The sequence below is a fragment of the Calliphora vicina genome, chromosome 1 (assembly GCF_958450345.1).
Source record: "Calliphora vicina chromosome 1, idCalVici1.1, whole genome shotgun sequence".
In the NCBI taxonomy this organism is placed as follows: Eukaryota; Metazoa; Arthropoda; class Insecta; order Diptera; family Calliphoridae; genus Calliphora; species Calliphora vicina.
This window is the reverse complement of record NC_088780.1, coordinates 141,999,506-142,020,492: the sequence shown is the minus strand read 5'-3', so window position 1 is coordinate 142,020,492 and position 20,987 is coordinate 141,999,506. Positions and strand designations below refer to the sequence as shown.

At 29.7% G+C, this 20,987-nt stretch overlaps 1 protein-coding gene across 3 annotated transcripts in view; it reads right to left on the bottom strand.

Moving 5' to 3' along the window:
* Nucleotides 1–20,987, bottom strand: part of KrT95D (phosphofurin acidic cluster sorting protein KrT95D) — a 168,716-nt gene that overhangs the window by 25,646 nt on the left and 122,083 nt on the right. For all 3 annotated transcript variants that reach the window (XM_065516007.1, XM_065516005.1, XM_065516006.1), the window contains exon 4: nucleotides 2,231–2,493. In XM_065516007.1, the coding sequence (XP_065372079.1) occupies nucleotides 2,231–2,493 (263 nt within the window). The remainder of the gene's footprint in view (nucleotides 1–2,230; nucleotides 2,494–20,987) is intronic.

Sequence of the window (20,987 nt, the reverse complement as noted above, 5' to 3'; positions counted from 1 at the left end):
CCGGTTACATAAAGTCATATACCTAATTGGTTAATTGATTAGCTACATAACTCGTTATTTTTACATAGGAAGTCCAATAACCGATTGCTTATTAACAAACCACCCTCCGACAACTCCCCTCCTTAATAGATTACATCTGGTGGGAAATATAAATACTTTCTAAAGTGCATTAAAAATAAACGTTTAAAGTGACTACATACACTTTGGGTTACTTAGAGACAATGAAGGGACAATTTCATTCACGATAAGTTACATAAAATGTCAGTATAATTAAGAAAAATTAAATTTTTTTTCGCAGTTTGTACGAATTACTCACAAAATAAAAGTTTAAAGAGACTACACCCTAGACTACTTAGAGACACTTATGTGACAATTGTCATCACGCTAGAATACATGGGATTGACATCTCCCTGCACTACGTGTCAAATGACCAAAATATATAAATTGAAATTAGCAAATTGGTCAGACATTAGTGACAACTACTGTCTATAAGGGATACATTGGCTACTTGCTTAACTGAATTTTTACTACTTATTTGACAGACATGAAAATCATAATGGCAACTAGCAGAGACCTGCGCCGAACGGCTGTAAGCCGAGCCGCCGTTAAATTTTCAAAGCCGCCGCCGCCGTATTTTTTTTCGGCTTAAGTCGGCTTAAAAATAGCCGCCGTTTTTGATAAATGTTCCTTAGTAATTTCATAAAATTTTCAGAATTTGACTTTTTTCAAATTCCAAACTTTTTAATTATTTAGAATTTGAGTAGATATTCTTTAGTCGGGTGACAGCAGACCTTTTTTGGAGTCAGCCGCCGCCGCCGTGAAATTTAGTCGGCGCAGGTCTCTGGCAACTAGTTACCACATACGTAGTATATTTCTAATGTATTTGACTGAAAAACGATAAAATAACTCGTACATGGGGCAGTGAGTAAGGAGCTAGACCTTTAAATTCAAAAAAACAATGGATCGTGTCGGTTCCATAAGTGGGCGTGGCAATAAAATATACTGAGTTGAGTGCATATACATTTTAAGGAAGATTTGATGTCTCTGCCCTGATGGGATGGAAAATGAAATTGTTGTTCGGTATCAAAATAACATTCAAATATAACTTTTTTTAAATTTCAGACTACCAAAATTTAAATCTTAATTATTTTTTATTAAAGATTCTATTATGAATAAAAACTAATACAATATAGAATTTGTTATATCTAGAATTCCGAAATAATATTGTATGTGACGAGAAGTCCTACTATTTTTCATAATTTTTTTATATTTAACACCAACACTTTGCCAAATATGACCGAATGAGATACCGAATAAATTTTCTAAAATCATACAGTTAATTAGTTCTACTAGATACATATAGACAAACTGCAATTGGAAACAGATGAGTGAATATAAGAACTCTGTTGGATATGCTGGGAAATTTTTTAAAGTCTACATATTTATCTACTTTAGCTGTATGTATTGGGTTCTAATGAAATCTTTGTGTTGGCAATTGACAACATATTGGAATCATGTGTTGTTTTTATGTTTGAAAGGAATCGCTTTTTAAATGTAATACTCATTACAAGTAAAGTACTTGACCTTCAGTAAAATTAATACAAAATTCCAGTTTGGTTTTTTAAAGTATATTAAAAGTTTGTTCGTTTACACAATATTTTTTTTTTACTAATTTTCGTACACAAATAAATAGTAAAATCTAGCAGGCATTTCAAGAGAAAATATTTTTTTTCTTTTACTACTTTATGCTTGCAAAAATTTTCCTAGTAAAAAAATAGTAAAATAAATTTAATACATTTTTCCAAATAATGACAATAAAACAAAATTAACTTGGATTTCGTTTGTTTACTTTTTAAATGTTTAAGAATATTTTTTTTATTTTTCTCTAGAAATGAATTCGGACAAAGCTTATTATGAATTCGACATTTATATTTCGAACTTGCTAAAGGGAATGGTTTATAATTAAACAACTTGTTTCGATAAAACTAATTAAATAAATTTAGATTTTTTTCCAGATATTACTTCAAATCAAATGGCTAAAAATAGTAACACAAAATGTGTGTTTTAGACGCAATTCTAAAATGTATGTAGAAAGAAATAAATAGGCTTATATGTCGTATGTTTGTTAATTACATTTTTCTGTTCTGTCCATTGAAATTTTATAAATTCTTTTCTAATTTTAAACAAACTGCTAATTTCTTTCAGGTATTTTTATTTTTATTGAACTTACCCTGCTTATTTTAGCACGTGATGAACTTTTATCCTTCATTTCGAATTCACTATCACTGTCAACGGGATTACTAGCACCTAATGCCACGACGTCTTCAACTTCTGAACGTTGCAATTTACGATATTTGCGCATATCATGCTTGGAAGGATTATAATCGCGTTTGGGATCGTAGCCGGGTATGCCAAGATCATTGGCGTCGTCGTTAAACTCGCCTGAACTGAACTCACCCTCCTCGTCTTCGTCTGAATATTCAGCAACACGATCTAAACAAACAAATCAAACGATAAAATACAATTTTTTGTTTTCAACAGAATTTAAATTTTTTTAATTATCATTTTTATTATTATTTTAAGTGAGTGTGAGGTTTTGGATGATTAACGCCGTTTTTTTTTTGTTTAAAGGTTTGACACATGAACATGAGAACACACTAATAAATACATATATAAATTACGTTTAAATACAAAAACCAAAAATAAGCGAGAACACAGACATTTAATTAAAAGCGAAAAACGAAAAAATTAACAATTTAATTAAAAAAATAATAAATTCTAACCACAACTCGATGAATAATAATGATTTAATTTTTTTTTTAAATTTAAGTATTAATCACTACACTGAAATACTTCAATTTGTTTTATTTTTTTGAAAACGCAAAGGAAACTTGTTATTTTAAATAATTATGTATCAAAAAAAAATTGTTCATGTAAATTTAAAATATATAAAATTTGGGTTAATATTCGTTTTAATTGGTTGTTGTTATTATGTTATTGTTGTTATTATTAATATTTTTAATGCACTTTAATTACTTTTGATAAATTTCTTAAAATTTTTATTTATTATTTTCAACTTTTTCTTGGGATGAATCATATTCATTTGTTATACTATAAACTTTATAGTATGTAGGTATTTATTTAAATTTTATTTTACACTAGTTGTCTTATTTGTTTCTTATTTTGTCAATAAATTAACGTCTTGTTTAAAAATGTTTTGCGATTAAACGACAAAATTTACGAATGAACGAACACGTTATTATTTTATTGTTAACTTGGCGCGTACAATATGTCTTATGGACTGTTATATCTAGTGGCGCATTTAAAACTGATATGACTTCTGTTGAATTTTCTCAATTTTTAAGAAAATGAAATAAACATATGTATGTACTACTACTACAAATTTCATTATCTTTCTGTTACAACAACTACAAAATCAGCAGCAACAAGAAGAGCGAACCAATAACACAAATACAATGAAAAATTAATAACAAAAACATAAAAACAAAACCAAATACAATTCACAATATAAACAATAATAAACCAGCTAGCAAGCCACACACAGCCAACGAAGAAAGTAAAACGTCAAGGCGTCAAATGAGAAAGAAAATACAAACAGTGAGAGTTTGTATTTTGTTGTTAGTAAATGTTTTTTTTTTGTGAGTGTAGAACAGATATTAATGTGGCTTTGTTATTGTTATTGTTTTGCATTTGTTTTTAATTTTTTTTTTATTTTTGTTTTGTTCGATTAAAAATAACAACAAAAACCCATATGACTACGAGTACATCCATCCATACATGTGTATTTATGCATCTACAAATGTAGAAGTATTTAATTAAACGAATCGAAATAAAATTCAATGTTGTCAAATTGTATGTAAAAAACGCTTAAAAATAGATTTTATATATGAGGGATTTCATGTCAAGTGAACCAACTTTTGAAAATGATGTATTCCCATTGGGATGAAATTTGCACCAAGTTAAGAACTCTCTAAGTTAGAGGGGGTCAAAATTTGAAATTTTGGCCAAACATGTTTTTTATCATCCATGTAACTTATTACCGATATTTTCGCCAAAGAGGAGTTTTTTTATCATCCATGTAACCTATTACATATTGTTCTTAGCAAAATGTATCCCAAATAGTTTAGATAGCTATTTCTTCAATCTTTTTCAAAATGGGCCCTTTTTTTCAAAATAAAGCTTAGGTCTTTTCCTTGAAGAGTATTTTGGTCGCTTAGTAGGTGAAGTTTTAGTATTAGTCGTTGATAGCTATGCCATTTTCCCATCTTTCTGGCAAGATAAGGATTCCGAGCTCATTTTTTGAGGCCAAGAACGAATCAAGCCAATTTCGGATACTCTGTTCTGAAGTGAATATTAGTCGGATGGAACAAGGTCTGGACTATAAAGCTACCTCACCCGCCTTATAGTCCAGACTACTTCATTTTAAATAGTTTTTAAAGGTATTGCATAATGTGCCCGAGCATTGTCATGATGGAATACTACGGTTTCATGTCTGTCCGCATATTCTGAGAGTTTTTGAGCCGATGATCGCATCAAACGAATATGTTGCGATCGGTACATGTTCCCTTTGATGGTCTGGCCAAATTTCAGCAGCTCATAATAGATGGTCCCACCAAATACAGAACATTATCTTAGAGCCATGGATATTTGACTTTTGTATCGAGTCGGCTGGTTGGCCGGGCTTCAATACGACCTCTTACACTTCGGGTTATCGTAATGGATCCATTTTTCATCGCAAGTAAATATTCGGTAAAAATTATTTTCTTTTTTAGCGTTCAAGCTACATTTCAGACATACAAAAACGTCTTTCAAGGTCTCTCAGCTTCAATTCGTATGGTACCCAATTTATCTGCTTTTTTTTGTACCAAGTTTTAACAAATTTGGAACGGGTAAGGTTTACTGCTGCCTTGTCGAAAATGTTTGTTTCCTCCCATAAAATACTAAAAAAAATTATTAAATAAGATTTTTTTTGGAATTTTGACCTATAAATTAAATATTTTGAAAAGTTTCCATTGTATTTTCAACCACAGTATGATATCATTATAGACATGGGAGTGATTTTCATGCAAATGCATTCCATAAACCAGAATTAATTTTAGATAAAAATCTGAGTTAGGAATTAGTATTTTTTTGAAATTTGTATTGCAATTATTTAAAGAAATTTAATACATTTCTTTAAAAAACATTTACTAATTTCTTAAAATAAATAAATAGCTAAATTGACATTACTGACATTGAAGTAAATATTCACTAGAAATACCCAAGGAAAGAGTAATTATGTATGTATATTAGAGTGCTCCAAAAAAATAAAATTGCGAATTTTGACCGTCCCCCCCTCTAGAATTGTTCTATGTATTGTAGAAACACGTTGTGTAAAATATTAGGATGATAGGATAACGTTAACTGGTGGCGCAACGACGCTGAAGTTTTGAGGTGCATTTACAAGGGGAAAATATGCAATTTTTTCAGTTTTTGTAAAAATTTTGCCATTAAATAATGACTTTTACAATTTAATTTAAAAGAATCGAAATGTGTACGTAATTGTCGTTATAATAAGATATAAAAGACAAAAATTGATGAAAAAATGTTAAAGTTATTAAAAAATCGCCAGGGCATTAACGTGTCTCAGGCCACTAGAACAAGAAATTTATGAACAAAATTAACATATTTTGAGAAATATTAAAATAAAAGCTTATTTTTACTTAAAATATATCCATATTTACTTGTATATGAGTTTTTGTCCTCGTATGATACCGTTAACGTATTCGCAGGTATGACCAAAAAAATTAAATTTTTTTTAACGGCAGTTTCAAAACTCCAATTTCAAATTTTTAAAAATTTTGTTAAACAAATTTCAGAATTTTTTGATCATCACATGGGGATTTATTGACAACATAATAGGGAATAAAAATGTGAAATGGTATGTCAATACCTCCTATAGTTTTTCCGTACCTGCGATATAAATTTTGTGATTTTGGAGAAAAACTAATTTTTTGGCCTTATTTTGGGGAATGACCAGAATTTCCTTACTGTAATGATTTTTAAGTATACGCTATTCAGAATAATATAGTCCAGGTAATTTTAAATATAGTCTGAAAGTTTTACTAAAATCGGAAAACTTTAACCCTTAAATCGTGAAGGTCAAAGGTCAATTTTTTCAATATTTGGAATTTCTCATGGAAAGATAGCGAAATATTATATATTTTTGGGCCGATTTTGATGAAACTTAAAAAAAATATAAAATGAAGTCTAGTATTCACAATAACAGTACAAAAATGGAAATTAACCCTTAAGAGTACTTGGGGTCAAAATGAATGTGTTTTTCGTGATTTTAAAAGTTGAGGGTCATTTGGACCCCAAGTGCTATTAAGGGTTAATTTCCATTTTTGTACTGTTATTGTGAATACCAGACTTCATTTTATATTTTTTTTAAGTTTCATCAAAATCGGCCCAAAAATATATAATATTTCGCTATCTTTCCATGATAAATTCCAAATATTGAAAAAATTGACCTTTGACCTTCACGATTTAAGGGTTAAAGTTTTCCGATTTTAGTAAAACTTTCAGACTATATTTAAAATTACCTGGACTATATTATTCTGAATAGCGTATACTTAAAAATCATTACAGTAAGGAAATTCTGGTCATTCCCCAAAATAAGGCCAAAAAATTAGTTTTTCTCGAAAATCGCAAAATTTATATCGCAGGTACGGAAAAACTATAGGAGGTATTGACATACTTTTTTCACATTTTTATTCCCTATTATGTTGTCAATAAATCCCCATGTGATGATCAAAAAATTCTGAAATTTGTTTAACAAAATTTTTAAAAATTTGAAATTGGAGTTTTGAAACTGCCGTTAAAAAAATTTAATTTTTTTGGTCATACCTGCGAATAGGTTAACGGTATCCTACGAGGACAAAAACTCATATACAAGTAAATATGGATATATTTTAAGTAAAAATAAGCTTTTATTTTAATATTTCTCAAAATATGTTAATTTTGTTCATAAATTTCTTGTTCTAGTGGCCTGAGACACGTTAATGGCCTGGCGATTTGTTAATAACTTTAACATTTTTTCACCAATTTTTGTCTTTTATATCTTATTATAACGACAATTACGTACACATTTCGATTCTTTTAAATTTAATTGTAAAAGTCATTATTTAATGGCAAAATTTTTACAAAAAATTAAAAAATTGCATATTTTCCCCTTGTAAATGCACCTCAAAACTTCAGCGTCGTTGCGCCACCAGTTAACGTTATCCTATCATCCTAATATTTTACACAACGTGTTTCTACAATACATAGAACAATTCTAGAGGGGGGGACGGCCTGTACCTAGAAAGTTTTTTTCGTCCATACAATCTTGGAGCACTCTAATGTATATACGATATCTTGTAGATTTGTTTACTATATTTACTGCACACAAAAACAACAACTGATGCTCCTATATCTTTCTCTTTACTTGTGTACTCACTGCAATTCTCACAAAATAATATAATATTTGAGTTTATGCATTTCAATAATTAATTAAATTTTTTTTCCCTCAAAAAAAAAATATCAGATAAATTGTATTTTAAGTGTTTTTATTTTAAAAATAAACTTTAACATTCATACTTTATTATTTTGAATTTTGTTCCCTAATAATTTTAATATTATTTCAACACAAAGACATCATTAAAAACAGAAAAAAAATAATTCACTTGACGACTTTTATTTAAAAAGTTCATATTCTCACTCAAAGTGCTTTTCCTTAACAAACAAAAGAACTTACTCTTCCTTGACAAGTGTTTTTTACACGCACTTCTATTATTGTTGTTGTATTTGTTTTGTGTTTCTTTCTGTGTATAGATGTGTGTGCAGTAATTTTTACTCCATATGTTTTTAATTTTCTCATTTGAAAAGATAAAAATATACATTTTGTTTTTATTTTATCCGCTATTTTTATCGTATTTATTAGAGTAAACAAATACAAAACTACAATTTATAGAGTGAAAAATGTTTTATTTATTCTAGGGAGAGCATTTTGTTGTTGTCTGAAATTATTGATTTTTATCAGCCGGCCGGTTTATGGTGTTGCTGTTATTGTTGTTGACGTTTCAGTGATTAGTAGTGTTTTAATGACAGTAGACATGATTAAAGTTAAATTATGAAAAGAAAACGTAGACTGTTTTGAAAATCTTAAGATAATTATGGACAGTGTGACCAGACATGTTTCAAACAATAGAATTCAGCAGGAAATAATCTAAGCGTACAAACTGGAGCAATATTCAAAATTAAGTTTAATGTTTCGAAAAATCTGCTAAACCAATGGCAGATTTTTATAAATTTTATTATATTTATAAAAGAAAAAGTAGATATGTATTTATTTTTGAGACGAAATTAAGGACTGAGATCGAAAAAATCTTAACATACATAAATGTTAATAAAAATTAAACCACTAAACTTACATTTTTATTTTTTTATTTGATTGAAATTATTATTACAATTTAGAAAAAATATTTTTTTTAATTCTAATCAATAGAAATGAATTTAGGAACTTTTCCGGAAACCCTTCCATTAAGGTTTTTATAGAGCTTTCTGTTGTTCGAACACGTAGCTCATCAACGTTTAAAATCTACGACGCTATTGGACACCAATTTTGTGCTCTTCAATTCTCTTTTAACAAGAGTCCAATATCTCTCCACTGGCCTTAGCTCCAGGCAGTTTGGAGGATTTGCCTCTCTTGGTACAAATACCACATTATTGTTTTTGTACCACTCAATACCTTGCTTACCATAGTGACAGGATGCCAAATCAGGCCAAATATTTACTCATTTTAATCAGATTAACAAAAAATTAACATAATTGACATTAAACATAATAACTGACATGCTTTTCAAAGGCAACTGATCCAAAAAAAAAATCATATAATACTTGGGTTAAGGTTTTATCGATCTCAGGTGTATAATTATAAATGCACGATTTTTGTACAAATGATTAACCTTTTCCCATCTTTCTGGCAACATATGGAAATTTTTAGGCCAAGAACGAATCCAGGCAATTTCGAATACTCTGTTCTTAAGTGAAGCATATCCCTGAGAGAGCGTTCTGCATAGATCGAAACAAATAGTAGTGGGACGAACACGGTCTGGACTATAAAGCGGGTGAGGGAAAACTTCCTAACCTTTTCATTCTAATTATTTTTTAACAGGTATTGCAACGTCTGACCGCATATTATGGGTTCCCCGTGTTGATCTGGCCAGATTTCAGCAGCTCATAATAGATAGGACACTTTTGATCCTACCTTAGCGCTATGGATATTTGGCTTTGGTGTTGATTCGGCTGGTTGGCTGGGCTTCACATACGATCTCTTAAGCTTAAGGTTTTCGTAATGGATCCATTTTTCATAGCAAGTAATGATTCGCCGTAAGATTTGGTGAGCTATCGGTGAACTTCCGCGGTACTCTTTTTTTTAAAAAGTCAGAATAAATGACAGAATGTGCCCTGCCAAATAACATATAAGTTATTAAAAACAAAAACCGTGTTCAAAAGACAATTCACATTCTTGACAATTCATAATTTGACAGCCAATTTACTACATAACCTCAAAATTGCCTATGGTTTATGTAAAGTACAGGTCTTTGAACCTAGTTCTATGTGGTATTAATGGTTTTTTGATAATCTATTACATAGTAGCTAATAAAATTAAATTATTTCAGTCACTAAGCATGACTTCTGCAGTTGGCGATTTGAAAGTATATTTATGTTTAACATTAAATACCAAACTTTGTATGCTTAGATTATTTCGTGCAGTGTAAGCGTTCATTTATATCAATATTGATAGATAAAAAGTTACTGTTGTCTGTTTTTCAATACAATTGACTAATCCCAGTCCTCATCATAGTGTTCGAAAAAGAGAATAGTTTAAAGCATTATCGGTAGTTCTGTAGATTAAACGATATTTTTTATTTAACAAGAACATGTCTTTTTTTTAATTAATAAAGTGTGTCAAATGAATTGATTTTTATCAGACTTTAAATTACTTTGAATTGATAGATTGCATGTTGTCCATCAATCAGTTTATATTGATTTTTATGTATATATAATCCAAATGGTGTAGTAATAATGTCTGAGGGAAATTAAGTGGTGACAGAATATTTTTCGAAAAACAAAAAACTTCAAATTGATCTTTTTTGTAGAATTTTTCTTAAAAATACCTGTCATTGGTCTTTTAAAACATTTGAGCAAAAGGCAAAAAAATAACTAGACATTGTGAAAATTGGGGTAAAAGTGGTAAATATTGCTTGATTATTGTATGTTGAAATTGGTAAAAAGTTCAAGTGTAAGATTTAAATTATTTTTAACAGCTATGAAATTACATTTTTAAGTACATCAAATAAGGTCGTCAATGCCAAAATAAAAACTCAGACTTTTTCATATGCATATTTAACACCTATATATATTTACATATTCAAAAAGGTCTGATTTTTAAAGATAATGTTAAATAAAATAGAGAAATACTTAAAAAAAAACACAAAAATAAAGCATAAAATGACAATGACATACATAATAATGATTTGTTTTTTTGTTCTATCAGGTATACAAATTCTGAACGATAAACTGAAATGCAGCAGGCGTGCAGACAGAAAGACCAACACGCAAGAGGTCTATCGAATATATGCAGCACATACAGACATGTAAAACCAACAATTTGACCCTCAGGCTGGGCTGTAGTTTCATGATTGTTGTTGCTACACAAACATATATAATGACAGACGGACGGATGGAGGGAGGGACAGGCATACTTTATTGGCAAATGGCCAAATTGAACTAAATGAAAAAATGTTAAATATTTTACAGAAAACAGTATTTTTGCAATATTTTTTGTTTGTACTGAATTTATGTTGTCATGTTCATGAGAATCGAATGAAAGAAAAATAATAATAATGAAATTTACACGTTTCATATATTATTTGCAAGAAAATTATATTTCCTTAATAAAATATTTGATTTTTTGTTTTGTTTTTATCTTTAAAATATTTAAATATTTATTTATAAAAGTATGATACAATTTTGTGAATCACTTTGTATGTTTTGTATGACAAAAGAAAAGTAATATTGCAGTAAGTCACTTCCTACTTTTGAATTTCAATGATACATATATTTTTTTTATTTTTGTAGAAATTATTACTTTCTGTAAATTTTTCCCATTTTCTGTGTAGATATACTATGTAATTCTAAATAGTTAATTGATAAAAAGTAAAATATTTTGTAGAAAAAGAAAAATCCTAAAAAAAGCATTCAGTTAATGAAATAACTGCAATTGCCGTTACCACTAAAATACAGTTACCGAAATAATCAAAAATACTATTAGCGCTATTCTTCTTAAATAATTCTAAATTATATTTTTATATATTTGAAATGTTCAGAAATAGAGTATCCAAAACCGAAAACCGGTCAACCGGTTTTTTCATCTTTGTAAACTCCACCGGTTTCGGTTTTTTTAACTTTACGGTTTTTTGACAAACCGGTTTTAATGAAATATATTTTCTAAAGCTCATTCAAACATATTTATGAAAAATTTTGATACCATTTTTAAAAATATTGATTTATTTTATATACAATATTTCGTAAAAGATAGAATTCAAAAATGCAAAATTTCCCAAGATTTATTACACAATTCTTAACACAATCCCTAATAGCGTCCGCAAATAAAAATACATTTAAGGAGACCCTTTTCATATTAAATAAAAAAAAAAATTTAATATAAACCGGTTAACCGGTTTTTTTTGAAGACAAAAATCGAAACCGTTTAACCGGTTTTTTTAAAGACAATAATCAAAACCGGTTTTTTCAAAAACACACTTTTTCGGTTAAACCGGAAACCGGTTTTTCAAATTTGACGGTTTTTTGGACACTCTATTCAGAAGTTAAATTTTAATAAAATACAATACAAATTTTAATAAAATAATTAAAATCAGACCGAAATTAACTTTATAATTTAAATACCGTTACCGAAATAAGCCAAAATACCGTTACCGCTAAATAAACGTTATACAAGGTGGCGCAAAAGTAATCCTCCTATCAGAAAATGCTATAAATTTTGCGATTGGCCCCTAATGTCAGTTCTGTTTTGACATTTGTGTAGTAAACACATGCGAAATACACGTTAATAAACAATGTTACGCTTCACTGCTCCAGAACGCGGAATATTGCTGACTATTTATTTGACCAATAAGGAAGATGATTTTCATGAGTGATGAGGCCCATTTCCATCTTAGCGGGTACGTAAATAAGCAAAATTTACGCTTCTGGGGCACTGAAAATCCGCGTGTAACCCACGAAGAGCCATTACACCCGCTCAAAGTCACTGTATGGTGTGCTGTTTTCGCTGGAGGAGTCATCGGACCTTTTTTCATCGAAGACGTCGCGGGCCAAACGGTTACTGTGAAGCGCTACAGAGCAATGATCAACGAGTTCTTTTTGCTGCAACTTGATGAATTGGGAATGGAAAACATGTGTTTCAAACAGGACGGTGCAACGGCACCGTCTGCACGTGCCACAACCGATATACTGAAGGATGCATTTCCCGGGCGCCTAATCTCCCGTTTTGGCGATTTGCACTGGCCAGCAAGATCGCCTGATTTGACCGCTCCAGACTTCTTTTTGTTGGGCTTTTTGAAGTCGCGGGTTTATGTCAACAAGCCTCAGACTCTTGCAGCTCTTAAAGACAGTATCCTTCAAGAATGTGAATATCTATCGCCGGAAGTTTTGGCCATAATGATGGAAAATGCCATAAAAAGGGCTCAAATGACAATCAACTGTGGCGGCGGCCATTTACATGACATCATATTCTCGACTTGATGTAAAAAAAATTAAAAGACCAAATAAAAATAATCCACAAGAAGAATCAAAGTTTTTCATTTTTTTTTAATTACAGCCAAAAAACATCGGAAGTTTACTTTTGCGCCACCTTGTAGAAATAATTCAAAATAGCCAAACTTGCAAAAATGTGAATTTTAGAAATTTTGCCAATGGCAACGAAAATACCTTAACATACGTTTTTCCTTAAAACTTTTGACCCAAGTATTATTTGATTTTTTCTTTACCAAGTTACCTTTGAAAAGTATGTCAGATCATATGTTTAATGTCAATTATGTTCATTTGTTGTTAATCTGATTAAAATGAGTGACGAGAAAAAAGTGCGTACTAAAATTATTAAATATTTTCAATAAAACCCAACTTGGTCCTACAAAAAGTTGGCCAAATAATCAAAGACCTGTCGTCAAACTGTTTTCAATGTTATAAAACAATATCGGGAGAACTTGTCCGTTGCTAGAAAACCTGATTCAGATAGAAGGAATGGTCCACATGATGTTTCTAAAGCCAATAAATAGAAAGCATTTTCAAAAGACCTCCCAACACATCCGGTAGGAAAGCAGTCCGGTTAGCTCAGTACTCGGACTATTTGGTACGAAAAGATAAAACCAATGCAGGTTTAAAAACATGCAAGACTCAAAAAGTTCCTGACAGGAACTTTGCCAAAAATTTAGAGGCCAAAGACAGTGCTCGGAAATTGAAGTCATGTTTTATAAACAAAAAATATACCTGCTGCATAATGGATGACGAAACGTATGTTCTGGAAAATTTTTCGCAGCTTCCGGGTCAATATTTTTATGTTGCTGATGCTTGAGGGAATATTCCAGAAAGGTTTAGCACCCAAAAGCAGAAAATTTTCCCAAAAAGTTCTGGGTATGGCAAGCAATATGCAGTTGCGGCAAAAGAAGCCAAACATTTGTTACAAAGGGAAATTTTACAAAAAAGGATGATTCCATTCATAAGACTTCTTAATGTGTCCTCTTATTTTTGTCTGGTCTGATTTGGCATTCGGTCACTATGGTAAGCAAGGTCTTGAGTGGTACAAGAACAATAATGTGGTATTTGTACCAAGAGAGTCAAATCATCCAATCTGCCTGGAGCTAAGGCCAGTAAAGAGATATTGGGCTATTGTTAAAAGGGAATTGAAGAGCACAAAAAAATTTGTCCAAAAGTGTGGTCGATTTTAAACAGAGATCTGTTCGAACAAAGCGACAGAAAGCACTATAAAAACCTTAATGGAAGGGTTTCCGGAAAAGGTTCATAAATTCATCACTATTGATTAGAACTGTAAAAATAATATATTTTATAAGTTGTAATGATAATTTCAATCAAATAAAAAGAAATCAGAACTGTAAACGAGAATTGAAGAGCACAAAAAAATGTGTCCAAAAGTGTGGTCGATTTTAAACAGAGACCTGTTCGAACAAAGCGACAGAAAGCACTATAAAAACCTTAATGGAAGGGTTTCCGGAAAAGGTTCATAAATTCATCACTATTGATTAGAACTGTAAAAATAATATATTTTATAAGTTGTAATGGTAATTTCAATCAAATAAAAAGAAATCAGAACTGTAAGTTTAGTGATATGTTAAGATTTTTTCGATCTCACTCCTTATATGGCATATTAAAGACTTACTAAGGTATATAAAAATGTAGTTTGTTGGAAATTTTGTTAGAAACATAAAATACATTAAATTTGGAAGGATCTATGAAGGACGTCTATTAAAAATTAAACACATTTTTTATGTTGGAATATGCTTTGGGATTTTAGATGCACATTTTTAAAATGTCCCCATGCTAATGTTATAAAATACAATTTAACTCTACTGAAAAATATATTTTCCAAAAATAAAAAAACTCTATATGCTAAACATTTTTCATTGTTTAGGGAAATCAAAGAAAACAAATGTTTCAATTTAAAAACTGCCAAATAACCGGAAGTTAAATAAGGCAACATCATCAGCAGCAGCAGCTACCATCATCAAGTTTACAAGAAAATATTGCAGAAGTAGTGAAAATTTATATTTTTACAACATCATAAACATTTAATGTTTATTGTTTGTTGTTAATTTAGCTTAAAGTTATGCTGATGACTCATCATGAAAATACTGCTTCTTTTTTTCTTCTTTGGCAATATTTTCATGAAAATCTTCAACACGTTCGAATTTACAAATTTACCAACTATCGGCAGCAACATCAACAAGAGCAGCACCCAGTTTGCCGACAGTCAGGCAGCATAGTAATATTCATAGCATGCAAAAAAAAAAATACATATGGGGCATTTCATGTCAAGTGAACCAACTTTTGAAATCGATGTCTTCCGATCGGGATGAAATTTGCACCAAGGTTAGCTCTATTGGATAGTAACTCAGACACAATTTTTCAACAACATCGGTCGAGAACTCTCTGAGTTATAGGGGGTAAAATTTTGACAATTTGGTCAAACAGGGGTTTGTTCTTATCCATGTAACTTATTACCTATTGTTCTTAGCAAAATGTGTCCCAAATAGTATAGATAGCTATTTCTTCGATCTTTCGAAAAAAAATATTTAAAAAAAAAATAAAAAATTTTTAATATTTTTTTTCCGAAATCAAAAACTTTTTTGACTTTTTTTTAAAATACGCCCTATTTATTTTGATAGATATCCCACTCGCATCCCACTAAGGGACTAAAAATATCTTAAAGGAATGGACCTAGGCTTTCTTTTGAGCAAAAAAAAAAAAATTAAAAAAGGGCCCATATTGGAAAAAAATTTTGATTTTGCAAAAAAAAATTAAAAAATTGTATGTCTTGCGTTACAAAATATTTATTTTGATAGATATCCTACTCGCATCCCACTAAGGGACTAAAAATATCTTAAAGGAATGGACCTAAGCTTTCTTTTGACTACAAAAAAAATTTTAAAAAAAGGGCCCATTTGGGAAAAAAATCGTATTTGCAAAAAAAAAAGTCAAAAATTGTAAGTCTTGAGTTAAAAAATATTTATTTTGATAGATATCCCACTCGCATCCCACTAAGCGACCAAAAGGGTCTTCAAGGATAATATCTAAGCTTTTGTTTGACCTAAAAAAAAAGATTTTGAAAAAAAAAAGTCAACAAAGTTTTTGATTTTGCAAAAAAAGTCAAAAATTTTATGTTTTGAGTTACGAAATATTTATTTTGATAGATATCCCACTCGCATCCCACTAAGCGACCAAGTAGGTGTTCAAGGAAAATATCTAAACTTTATTTTAAGAAGAAAAAAAAAAAAAAAAAAAATAGGGCGTATTTTAAAAAAAAGTCAAAAAAGTTTTTGATTTCGGAAAAAAAATATTAAAAATTTTTTATTTTTTTTTTTTAATATTTTTTTTCGAAAGATCGAAGAAATAGCTATCTATACTATTTGGGACACATTTTGCTAAGAACAATAGGTAATAAGTTACATGGATAAGAAAAAAACCCCTGTTTGACCAAATTGTCAAAATTTTACCCCCTATAACTCAGAGAGTTCTCGACCGATGTTGTTGAAAAATTGTGTCTGAGTTACTATCCAATAGAGCTAACCTTGGTGGAAATTTCATCCCGATCGGAAGACATCGATTTCAAAAGTTGGTTCACTTGACATGAAATCCCCCATATTTGTATCTATGCTTTTGCATCAAGAAAATTTTTAAATTTTTGAGAAAATCTGAGGAAGTTGTTAAAAGAATGAAATCATTATAGAATGAGGAATAAGTCCAGAACTTTCTTGGACATAAAGAAAATATTTACAAAATTTCCAACAAATTCCAACTACTATTCCATTAATACAAATTTAAAAATCCATCCTAATAAATCAATCGTTTTAAAGTTCTGTCATTAATTTCACATAGTTTTATGTTTATGTTGTTATTGGTTTGTATCTTGTATCTGCACCAGTTAACGCACAACAACGTCATCGTCATCAGGCACAATCACCACCACTACTAACCACCACCACGAACACCAACGTCATCATCATTATTATTTTCATTCTCAGCTACTGTTTACAAATTTATAGAATTTTTATGTTTTTTTCTTCTTTTTTTTTTCTTTGTACATAAATATTTCCACTGTTCTCCTCCCAAAGAATGCCATGGGGCATACTGAGTGTATGTTGCAACATCAATGCACTGAGTTTCATACACATGTGTAATATTTATAGTTTTGCAAAATCAACAATCATCCATAGGAAGAAAAAAATTTAATAAAATATAAATAAGAAAAGTAAATCTCGCCAAGAGGATTAGGCGGGAAAGGAGGGTAAAAAAAGAACAAAAATTAATTTCGTTATGTGCCTGCTGTGTTCTTGGTTAACAGTGCTACTACAAATAGTTCTTACAGAGAAAGTAAATCATTGTTTGTAAAAAATATAAATCTTTAAAAACTTCGACATACAAAAAATATTCACAAAACTGTATTCAAATCAATTTTTAGTAATTTTATAGAAAACGAACATAAATCCCAATAAGCAGTTTTGCTGGAATTCTACTTGAAAGCTAGTTTAATTCCAGCCTTGACTCCAATATCAAGCAATTGAATTGTAGTTGTATTACACTTTATATCAATAACTTTCTCTAGTAAAAAGGAAATTTAAATTCAAGTCAAATATTTATTGCTTTAAAATATTTTAATATTTTAAATTTTTATATATTTTTAAAATTTCAAATGTAATACTATATTATTTCATGTAAAATTCTTGCAATATTTTCAAGTGCTTGAATTTTTAGTTCTCTAGTACTTATTGGGATAATTCTTTACAATAAAGAAAACATTGTTGTCAAAACAAAACTCTTTCTTAAAAAAATGATAAATGGCTGCGAAAAAAGTGCAAATCTGTTGGAAAAAAAGCTAAATCCAAAATATTTTTTTATTTCTTTTAGTAAAATATTATTTTTTCCATAAAGCGCTGTCTGTCAAAAATGCGACTAATGGTTTATTTAAAAGCGCAACGCTGCGACCAACCCTTGTAATTAATCTACATATCGAAGATAAAAAGTATTTGCAAAGTGTCCTCTATTGCTTCAGCTCGGTTACCTGCTGCGCCTACAGAAATTCTCTTTAGAAAGAATTATTTTTATTTAAATAAATCATTCTAGTAGATTTCCCTTTTTTTGGAACATTTTTTACATTTGTTATACAAAAGTAAATGGATATTTTCTGGGCCAGGAACGCGACATTCGTACAAGTTTCAAATGAAAAAAAAAACAAATATGTTTAAATATGTTTAAAAAAAACGCTACAAAAGGTAAAACTAATTTTCGACTGCATCTAGAAAAATGAAAAAATCTCAATTTTTTAAAGCAAATTTTTAAACTAAAGTAGAATAATGTAGCTTTCTGTAGATAGTTGTAATGTTGAAAAATTTTAATTAATTTTTTTTACAAGATCTGGCACCTGACATATTTTCTTGTTACATGTGTAATGAGGATTAATCAAGTAATTATTGTTTCGACATAGTTTTTTTATAAGCTTCAATAAATTTAACTCTTCAAATTAATCCACTGGTAATTTTTAGTTTTCAGACAAATTTTCTCATAATACGATGAATCAAAAAGTCCATGCCTTTTTGAATGAAACACAGGTTTTTGGATAAAAAATTATTTGTCAAGGTCATCTAAATAGGTATTTCTTGTGAGATGATTTCATTGTTGGATACAAATCTCTTTCCACCGAAACATTTCATTGGAAACAAAAAATAGTCACACGGGCTAAATCCGGAGAATACTAAGGAAAGGAAGCATTTCGTAGCCTAATTCATGGATTTTTGCCATGAAAACGCTAGCCATCTTGCGGATAGCTCTCTCATACCCAAGTGATCATTCAAAATTGAAATTGAAACTGACCCATGTTAGATGCCTATGGCTTCCACAAGAACTTGCCGCCAATGACATCTTCGGAATTTAGCATTTTAACTCATTGCATGGCAATGCAAATTTTTGTTGGGTAAGAAATTTTGGTATCATGAGAAAAGGCCGTATCAGAATGTTTCCTGTACTTTTTGTCCTTTGACTCTAGTAATAGAAAATTAACCAAATTGTGTGAACCAGATAACCGTTTCTATGCAAAATATGTATATGAGGGATTTCATTTCAAGTGAACCAACTTTTGAAATCCATATCTTCCGATCGGGATGAAATTTCCACCATTGGATAGTAATTCAGACACGATTTTTCAACAAGATCCGTCGAGAACTCTCTAAGTTAGAGGGGGTGTTTTTTCTCATCCATGTAAGTTATTACTAGGGGGCGGATTTATATGCAAAAGCATGTTTTTTCTCGAACGTCCCAATACAATGTAGACTAATTATCTATCCGAATCACACATTTTGCTGTAAAATGGCATCGATTTGTTAGAGCATATTTTTGCATATTTTATTGGTAATGCATGTTTTGTTATATTTAACTTCAAAATGCATATTTATATGCATATTATCCCAATTTTTAATAAAAATATTATTTTTTGGCGTCAATGGACAATAAATTGTCTCGACATAAAGTTTTTTGTTGAATTTCTTATAGAAATGTCATCAAACTTTGCCGATTAACTTCTTTCGACATCGATGACTGCGACTTCATTTAATTAAGTTGTTTGATGATTTTAAAGTTCAGGCTTTAAAGACTAGTATTCATCCCATGATGAAATAGCTTTCTAAACTATTTGGGACACATTTTTCTAAGAACAATATGTAATAGGTTACATGGATGAGAAAAAACTCCTCTTGGCGAAAATATCGATCTTGTTGAAAAATTGTGTCTGAATTACTATCCAATAGGACTAACCTTGGTCGGAAGACATCGATCAAAACTTGGTTCACTTGACATGAAATCCCCCATAGACATAAAATCGGTTTTTTGAAAAACCGGTTTTTAAAAATATTGATTAATTTTATAGAAAATTGTAGCATTTGAAAATATTTCGTAAAATATATAAGATAATAATATAAAGAATTCAAACATTTTAAATTAGCGTATTTTTCATATTGAATAAAAATTTAATATAAACCGGTATTTTTTGAAGACGAAAACCGAAAGCGTATACTCGGTCTTTTAAAATATAAAAATCAAAACCAATTTTTTCAAAAACACACCCGGTTTCCGGTTTAACCGAAATTTTTTAAATTTGTCGGTTTTTTGGACACTCTAGTGGTGGGTTTATAAGATTCGGCATCTACTATTAGCCGCAATTATGAACAATAGGTGGATTGTTATACTAATTCTGTAGATACAATTTTTCGCTACTCTGTAGTACAAACAACTACACATAAATGCGTCGTAATACGTATTAAGAAGATTTAAGAAAAATGGACAAAAGTACGAAAATGTTTATAGATGTGAATATTTTCTAGATACATATACATATATCTAACTATACACACACGTGTTTATATGTTTGCAAGTTTGTTTATTTGTTTATACAAATTCTTCATTATAAAATAGAATATATCTGTAGATATAGATTTAAGAAAATTTCTATTGAGTAAGTCATGGGAAAATTCATGATAATCTTATTTTTTTTTTTAATTTTTGCGTTTGTTTCGTAAAATTTCTTGGAAATTCGGATGTTCAAACTGTGTATAAAAATAAACCAATGAATTTACAATTACGAGATACAAGTCTGATGACTAATCGTATTGGGTATATTGTTTATTTTTGGCTAATAATCCCTTGTTACTGTTTATTTGTTAAGAAAATAATGCAATAACACTTTGTTCCGGTAGACTATTTCGGAAGTAGTACGAATAACATTTTCAGTTTGTTCCATACCAAAAGGAAAAGTGTGAGTCATTTGTAAGAAAATAAAATAAAAGTGGGGGCGCGTGTCATATAAAATTTTTCAATGATTTATGGACTTTGAAATATTATGAGATAAATAAATAAATATGTATGTTTAGTTTATTATAATAAGAAGTGGTTGCAATATTAGACTTTTGTTTAATTTTTTTGAATGTATAAGAAGTAATTAAATCTTTACACATATTAATAAAACTTTGCACATTCAGTTTCTATGCTAGTATCTTAACTATGTTCAAGCAATGTAACAATTTTAATTAAAATATGTTAAAACTACATTTATAATATTCCTGTTGCTGTGGAACACAATT